Raw genomic sequence first — 8912 nt, forward strand, 5'->3', positions numbered from 1 at the left:
TTTGATGGTGAGAAACTTTAGGGAGGATTTATTGATCACTATTATATACTAAGAACTTGACAGGCTAACCAGAAAAAAAGATAAATTGATAGAAATCCCCAAAAAATAGAAGCATCTGATATTTAATTCTGTAGATAAAATGATTCAATTTGAAGATGAATAAAATAACCGGGTAAGCCCTCTGAAAGAAAGATTGTCTCTAAGCTGGACAATATTTTCCTAAAACATGTCGACTCTAACCCCAAAATCAATTTTGTACTCAATCCAGCTTTTTACAAGCTAACACCACCTATTTTCCTGATTCGATATGTCCCTTCCGAATTGCACACCTGCAGATGGGTTCACCAAAGAAAAGAAATATGCTAGAAATCTCACAATAATCAGAAATATCGGACCGTTAATTTAATGGACAATTTTTTTATAACCATTAGATTAGGATTAAGTGCAATAATTACCCACCACTGCCATTACGAACAAAAATGATCCTCCCAAACCCTAAATTAAGTTTGTCTACTAAAATTTACCCACCCATTCCACGATCCTCCCAAACTGTAAATTAAATTTATGAATCTATCTCCCATGCGTGCCTCAAAAAGCCTATAGTAGCTGTCATCCATCGTGTTAATGGCTTCAACGTCGCTGGCTCTTATGTTGCCAGAGCCTCTTTAGGACGCATACTCTCCGGCCAGGTGCATGGAGAGATTCAGCCGACCAGCGCTTTTCCGTGAATTACATGCACATACGGATAGCTAGCTTGCAACGGAAAAAGCTAGCTAGCTGATTGCAGCTGCCATCTTTCAGGATGCGGAGTATGTGAGCGCGGGATCACATGCTCTCGGTATCGGGCCCGTTCAGAATAGCTGTGTGATTCGGAACATTCAATGCAGCAGTCTGACGGATGGGCCATGTGGGGGGTGGGAAATTAGGGTATACGCCAATATACAGACCTGACAGATGGGCCATGAATGGACGGAGGGGCGGACGGCGTTGAGGGAGATAGCCTGAGCCGTGGCTCGAGGGGTGGCGACCATTCCGATCTGTGGATCAGGTCCGGTGGTTTCCGCTAGCCTCTGACAGCGCGCGCAGTTAATGCTGAGGGTCGGATGGTGGGCTGGTAGGTGTGGTGAAGTTGGATTTGTCTTCCACCCCAGGAAAGAGAAAGGGTGGAGTGGTTGATTGCGGCGACCAGTATTGCTTGTCCGGCGACCTCGCACGCGCTCCGGTGACCATGGAGTTCTTGCTGCAGCCGATAAACAGGTTAGAATCTGCTCCATTAACCAATATGCACCAACGCTTTTGACTGTGGGGTTGGCGGTCCGATCTAGAATATGGCGCTGATAAGTTTGTGTCAACGACCCAGAACTCTGCTTGAGGAGGTGAATGATAATAACGGCGCCATGGAGCCTGTGCGGTTCCCAGTCGCCGCGGCGGCGGAGGTTGAGCCTCCAGCACCGGCCGCTTCAAGTGCTGACGCCCAGATCTGTCTGCCGGAGATAGAAGCTGCGGACATGCCACAGTGCTTCGAGCACTCAATAGAGCAAATGGACCCTAAAGCACCAGGCTGGACCCAAAGGTATTCTAGACTATGGCATTTTAATTCCATGAGATCTCATTACTGCATTTTTGACAGCAGAAACTGAATGATTCTGTAAGCATGCTCTGAATGATTTAGTTACTATAAAGTTGAGGTCACCGTAGACAGGATGAACTGAATAAGTTTACATATCGAAGTCCCTTACATGGAGATGCGTTTACAGAATTGCGTATTTTGGTGCAAAGGCTTGAAATATATAAGCCTGTAAATATGGAGCATGCGAAATTGCAAATAAGTTAATTGATTCATAACAATGAATGTTTAATGGGTCATTTGTGATCATGGTTTCATGGGTTACAATTGTTGTATTCCCTGTAATATTAGACTCACCCCCTGATTGTTTACTCTGCTCTGAAAGCAGAGTGCGTGTAGGTGCCGCCGCTGAAGGCAGGGCCCCTTGCTCGGATAGGGTCACGGAACTGGAGAAGACTGTGAGAGAGTTTGTGGAGACTCCAGGGGACATAGTGATCGTCCCAAAGATTGGGACAAGTTTCGATAGTCTAGGTGAAGCTTACGAATTTTACAACCTGTACTCATGGGAAAAAGGATTCGGGATTAGATATGGGAAAAGCAGGTTAAATGTGAACCGGACAAAGTGCATGCAAGAGATCGTATGTGGATGCGCGGTACAGCCAATACTTCAGCATATTTTGATAAACATGGTCTTTTTCCGTGCATTCTAACTGAATATGATGCTCTGTTTATTTCTTCAGGGGAAGCCGATTGTTGAAAATACTCGTTCTTGTCGATGTGAATGCCCAGCCCTCATGAGATTACTCCGATCCAAGGACAACGGGTGGTACATAGCTGAGCATCGAGATGTGCACAACCATGCTTTGACACAAACCTACGGCCAAACAATACACTGGCTGTCACACAAGCATATTGATGTCTACAGCAAAGACCTGGTCAAGCAGTTGCGACAAAACAATGTCAGCCTCGCAAAGGTGTATAGCATCATTGGTAGCTTCTTTGGGAGGATGGAGAATGTACCATTCACGAAAAGAGCATTGAGAAATTTATGTGGCAAGATTAGCCGTGAGCAGTCCGAAGATGATGTCAGGAAAACAATGGAAGTGTTCCAGGAGCTGTGTTCAACGGATCCACAATTCACATACCGGGTTCAAGCTGACAGTGAGGGCAGAATAAGCAACTTGATGTGGGCTACTGGCAACAGCAGGCTGCAGTACAACTTCTTTGGGGATGTAGTTACATTTGACATAACTTATCGGACAAACTTGTACGACATGCCGTTTGGTTTGTTTGTTGGGGTTAACAACCATTTTCAGAGCATCATATTTGCGGGGGTGCTAGTTAAACACGAGATAGTGGAGACATTTGAGTGGGTATTCTTGGAGTTTGTTAGGATAATGGGTGGCAGGGCGCCGCAAACAATCCTGACTGGTAAGGGACTTTCCGTATTATTTAGATTGGTTGGAAAGTATCTTTTTAATTATGCAAGTTTGAACATGAAAAACTAATGACTGTGTGATTCATAAAATGCAGATCAAAACAAGGCGATGGAGGTCGCAATTAGTAATATGTTGCCTGACACGGCTCACCGCTGGTGCAAGTGGCATGTGCTTAAGAAGGCAAAGGAATCGCTCGGCCCATTATACTCAGAAAAAGTGATTTCTGACCGGAGTTTCACAAGGTTTTCAATCACATGTTAACGATAGATGAGTTTGAAGAAGGTTGGAAGTACCTCATAGAGAAATACAACTTGAAAAATCACGATTACATGACCAACTTGTACGAGATACGTCACAAATGGGCAAAGCCATTTTTCAAGGGTGTATTCTGTGCAAAGATGACTAGTACCCAATGGAGTGAAAGCGCAAACCACATGTTGAAGAACTATGTGCGTCCTGGATGCCCAATGCATATGTTTGTTAGGAAGTATATGAGTTTAATCTTTGACAGGGAGTCCAAGGAAAATTACGAGGAGAAGCGGACAGCAATCGTAAGAAGTATCCAAAAATTAAAATACATACTACTACCACTTATGTATAGCTGTTGAATTGTGAACTTATTTATGGATGGTTTGTTTTGCAGGGGAGGCCGCTTATGCGAGCTAATATGGCAACCAAAAGGCATGCTGGGCAGATATACACCAGAGCCATGTTTGAACAATTCGGTCATATACTGTACGAGTGTGGCGCATATCAAGTGGAAGAGATCGAAAAGGGTAAAGAGTATGTTGCAATACATACAGATGCTGCGCGGAGGGAGAAATGGTGCAGAACTTCATACAAGGTGTCTGTTCTTGATGGAGGAGAAGAATTTGACTGCAAGTGTGGTCAGTTTGCACACATGGGGCTGCTGTGCAGCCATATACTGAAGGTGAAGAAATATGTCTGATATTATCTGTTGCTAATTGTTAGCTGGTGAATTGTATCAAACAAGTAATTCTGATGTTCTATTGCATGTTGCAGGTGCTTGACTTCATTCGTGTGACAGAAATACCAAAGAAGCATATTGTGAAAAGGTGGACAAGGGATGCAAGAGACATACTTCCAACACACCTGGTGCAGTACCAGAAGGACAATGCTCAAGAGAACCCATTTAGTTTCCGGCACTACAATATGTACATGCAAGCTATGGAGCTTGTCCGGATGGGGGACTCAAGTGTGGCAGCTTACGAACGTTTGACAGAACTGTTCAAAAATTGTGTATCAGAGATGAAGCCATTCACAGAAATACGGGATGGGCTGGGGTTGGAAGAGAGGTTAGCTGGCAGCATGAGGGTTGCGACCATGGTACAATCAGATGGCGATTTGTGCGAGGGTGTGGATGGTTCACATATGAACTACCAAGATGCTCGCAGCAATTCAGCTAATGAGTCCGGTAATCGGATGCAGAACTTGTTAGCACCAGCCAGGCGGAAGCAGGTGGGCAGGCCGACAACAAGCAGGGAGAAGGCCCCATATGAAGGTTTAAGTAAGCGAACAAGGTATTGCGGTATTTGCAGGCAGCAAGGCCACAAATGCACCACCTACCCGGAACGCGGGGATGTACCAAAACAGCCACGGAAGCCAGCGAGATGCAAGAACTGTGGAGTCGAAGGTCATCGCAGGAACAACAGTCAGAAGGTTGCAGAACTAAGGCTGAGGTGATTTGTATGCGGCCTGTGTGGTGAGAGCTTTCATAAGAAATACATTACTTTACAATGCATGCAGTCTGTAAAGTCTGGGTGTAAACCAGTGTTTGTTTTCGAATCCATGTAATAGAATTTGGTATGTCTGTTTGGAATGCGTAGACTGAATTTTCTGAAAATGTACTGAAGGTTGTCAGTTACCTATGATAATGGACAAATGTTTGCTTCAGAGATGCTCCCCTTAGAATGCAGACGTCTGCTATACATGTGTGATGTTTATGGTTGCTGCCCAAGCTAGATTTCCTTGGACGGCCAATTGAAAATCAACTAGAATGTAATTTTGTGTCCATGCCATGTGTAAGCCAACCTGACCTTGACCCTTCTGACCGAGGGACAACAGTAAATGTAGTGGACACATGTCGTGCCTGACGCTGAAGCCAGCCGGGCGGGCTTCCACTTCGAAATTCAAACCTTGTGGGCGGGATGTGGGCGGGATGTGGGCATCCGCGGCGTACAAAATGGGCGAGGGGGGCTAGCTCTTGGAGCACCTCATAGCCATTCACATTTTAAAGAGACCTGATGGGAGCTTCATCAGTTTCCCATCCTGCCTCATCGTTCACAGTTACTGAAGACTGCTCAAAGGGTTGCAATGGATCGATCCAGGTACATTCTCTTTTGGTTCCCCTGCCTTGAATCAAGCGTGATGGTGGGACTAGTAGTGACGAAAATGTGTTTACATTGCAGGTGGCTGCTGCGTCAGAACCATCCGTTAACCAGGGAGATGGTGATCTAGATGTGATTAGCGATAACTCAGGCATCTCCACGGTGTCTGTGCAGGTGCGCATAGTGAACCAGTTATTTGCATAGGAAGTATCTAGCTCGCATGCATAGTTAATGAATTCTTATTTGCGCAAGATAGCGGCGTGGACGAAGTACCAGTTCAAAATGAAGCAGGGTAGCTGATCCTAAACCAGAAGATTGAAGGGGGTGTAGCAGCAGAGGAAGCGTTCGGAGAGCACGACCCTGCTGCTAATCAAATGCAGTCTTCCCTAAAAGAACCCATGAAAGTCAACTTAGCAGAGATTGGAGATGTGGAGGAGAGTAATCGGCATATCGCCAAACGTGCTAGAATCAACCCTGTATCTGAAGTGTAGACCGCATGTTGTTTATCCAGAGTAGGCAAAGATGCCTTTGCCGTGCTAATGGCGTATCTACCGACTAAGTACTGTGGTCCTCTTAAGTGTGTTTGTAGCTTCCTTCCTGGTTGATGCATGGAGTAGTAAACTAAGTAGTATGGCTTGCAGCAGTGGATCTACTTGTATGTGTTATTGCTAATTAATGTGTGTCAATGTGGCTCATCTCTGTTGTATGATGCTAGCTGTGTTTTGGATGGGCATGTATGCCTGGTGTCATTGGATAGGCCATGATTGATTAAATTAGTGCATCCGACCCGTGCGGTGGTCCATAGTAGCCATGCAGATGGTGATTACCACGGTGCATGGATTGGTTAAGCATTAAAAAAATGCATTGTGCACAGGTGCTTGCATATGCATGCATTTGTCCTTACTTGGGGTTGGCTCGGGAGAAAGGTCAACAGGAGTGGTGACGGCAGTGGAAAACATCCTCTGTCCTTGTCTTGTTGCATTTTTCGAGCTGGACCCCCCACTTAGGAAGTTTCTTTATATAGGGGTACATGCAGTGTGGGTGCTGGTCCTAAAATATACAAGCAGTATGCAATAAAGCGTGAACCCACAGATGTTTGCAAAAAGTACGGCCAGCATGGCATGGAGATCGGCATGATTGATGCATGCAAAGCGGAACGGCGACGTATGTAGTTCACCTCATTAATCAGTTGGGCGAACGTTCACTAGTAGAAAAATGTTCTAAAGGCCCAAGTGCATGCAACGTAGATGTTCTGTCGCTCAGACGGCGTGGCGCGTGGATATTTCCCGCCTCTCGATTCTAAAATGTGTGGTGCTGGGAGGGTTCCAAGCTGTACCTAATAAAAAACCACCTCTGACGAGCAGTAAATAAAGAGTGGGGGATGGGTAGCTGGAACAGTGGAGGCAGAGTGTGCTGGTTTTAACCCCACCCCACGGGCCGCCCCCTGCTCATTTCCACCAGCGAGCACTATGAGCCTTTGTTCTAGGTTTGGATGGTAGCAAGCAGAAAGGGGAAAAGACCAGATCTGACCTGATCTCCGGTGGACAGCTGAAGCAACCGCTGCCTTTCTGGTAAGCTTGTACCCGCCTGGCTCTTTCTTCCTCATACTCTGCCGTCGGCCGTGCTCCGGCCATTATTTTCCTCTTGGCATCGGTTCTAACTTCCTTGCTTACTCCGTTGTGATCCGTCCCCTTATTTTGGTAGCTAATCTACATGGTTGTCTTGCTCCGGTTGACCTTTTCGGCGCGTACATCGAGTAGATAATCTAGGGGCCTTCCCGTACGGCCTTGGTTCTTAATCTAATGCTAGTAGTGCTATCCAAATGGTAGGAAGAACTAACGCATCTGAATGTGTGATTGATCTTTGCAGGTCATCGGGTGACGATGGCCAGGCCTCCGAGATCGCCAAAACGACGAAAATCCGGTAGCCGCAGCCGCAGCTGCGACCGCCCAAAGAAGAGGAGCCGGTAGTGTGGTAGCGAGGAGATGGCCCTGGCCAATGCAAGGCGATGCGAGCCAACGCTTAGATCCATGTTCGTGACCGGCTGTTTCCTAGGGTTGGGTACCTTGTTTTACCATGCAATGGAGCCAACCGGCATGGCCGGCTTGCAGATATGCTGGGTCTATAGATAGGGTTTTCACTGCTGACTTGATGGGTAGAGTTAACACTCGAACTAGGACATTGCGAATGCCAGATGGACAAGTTAGAACAATCACTGATGAAGATGTAGTTAGGATCTTAGGCGTACGTGGTCATGGGAGGATTGTGGAATTTGGCACACCCATGTATAGATCTACACTTGTTCAGAGAGTCAGGGGGATGCTAGGGTTGCGAGGTAGAGGAGGCTTGAAGGTCTCGGACCTAGAGTATGTCATTAGTAGGCTAAACCCATGCTGCATGAATGAGCAAGAGACCATAGCATTCACAGTTGCTTCGACTTTGCTAGCTGTGTCCACTTTGTTAGGCCCTAGACAGTCGGTTGCAGCAATACCAGAAGAGATATTGCCCATTGTCCAAGACCCATGGGCTATAGGGGAGTACAACATTGCACGGTACTCAGTCGACCTCGTGATGACATCTGCTGAAAAGTACCAAGCAAACGTAGCAACTGGAGCTAAGGTGGCTATCATAGGCGAGCATTCACTTTTTCTGCAGGCAAGTCATGTGATTTGGTAGCACATTGGTTAAATCTATTATTGAAAATTTATGTGCGCTAACACTGGAGTCTCCCTCCTTCATTTGCAGTACGTACAAGTGGACTGGGTGGATTATGGGCCAGCAAGCCTACGATCGAATCTCCTGCCAAGAATTTGTGCTTACTCTTATCCACTAGTGAGGAGATTAATCCAGCTAGAGAGGGAGAACCCAGGATACCCGGTAATTGCACTATTATTTTGATGAGAGACACAATCGTACAATGATGAAAATGATGAAAATGTAAATGTGTTTTACAGACCAGGCCAGAAGGATACATGCTGCAGCAAGTATGGATGTGGCACCCTCTAATGGCAGCTACAGCTAATTCGGTAAAACAGAGCAAACTTGAAGTATTGTCGATGTCATGATGCTTTAGTGTCTGCTTACTAATAATCTTCATTGGCAAACTTTCAGCTCTTTGCAGCAAACAATGGAAATGCAGGAGTTGGAGCACATAATGGCGATCCAAGCTTGGGCAGCGCCAACATGAACACGGGAGGTGCCGAAGAAGGAGCAGCCGAAGGGGAAGGCAACTTGAGTGGTCAGAACCAGACCATGGCCACACTGACAGGCGTTGCACAGACTGACGCTGAAGAACATATATCAAATGATATGCAGCTTGCTATATGGAATCAAGGTTTTGTTGTTGAGGAGCTTGGGAGCGATTGTACCGAACCAACAGGTGGGCACTCAGGACAGCCGTAACATTGATGCACTATGCTATGAATGAGCAAGAGAATCTGAAATGTTAGTTTATTGATAATTGCCTTTCTAAATTTGCAGTTTCAGTGTATGACTCGTATGACGAGGCAGATGTAATTACTAATGAAGGTGTCATTGGTCAACCTGGCTTGCTGGCTA

General features: G+C 46.1%; 1 protein-coding gene across 1 annotated transcript; it reads left to right on the top strand.

Annotated features, from left to right (window-relative positions):
- The first annotated feature begins 1328 nt into the window (after positions 1-1328).
- On the top strand, positions 1329-3430 carry LOC125518428 (protein FAR1-RELATED SEQUENCE 5-like). Its single transcript, XM_087536227.1, has 4 exons — positions 1329-1573; positions 1956-2220; positions 2308-2998; positions 3101-3430. Exons 1-4 carry the CDS (start codon positions 1329-1331, stop codon positions 3265-3267), a joined length of 1368 nt encoding a protein of 455 aa, XP_087392353.1. The 3' UTR covers positions 3268-3430.
- The last annotated feature ends 5482 nt before the right edge of the window (positions 3431-8912 follow it).

Source organism: Triticum urartu, chromosome 7A (assembly GCF_056163025.1).
Source record: "Triticum urartu cultivar PI428250 chromosome 7A, HENAU_Tu73, whole genome shotgun sequence".
Taxonomy (NCBI): Eukaryota; Viridiplantae; Streptophyta; class Magnoliopsida; order Poales; family Poaceae; genus Triticum; species Triticum urartu.

Excerpts from the sequence above, each read along its gene's own strand:
- LOC125518428 (XM_087536227.1), top strand. The coding sequence starts at position 1,329 with ATGGCGCTGATAAGTTTGTGTCAACGACCCAGAACTCTGCTTGAGGAG. Across the intron at positions 2,221-2,307 it reads AGATCGTATGTGGATGCGCG|GGGAAGCCGATTGTTGAAAA; the intron begins GTACAGCCAATA and ends TTATTTCTTCAG. Across the intron at positions 2,999-3,100 it reads GCCGCAAACAATCCTGACTG|ATCAAAACAAGGCGATGGAG; the intron begins GTAAGGGACTTT and ends CATAAAATGCAG.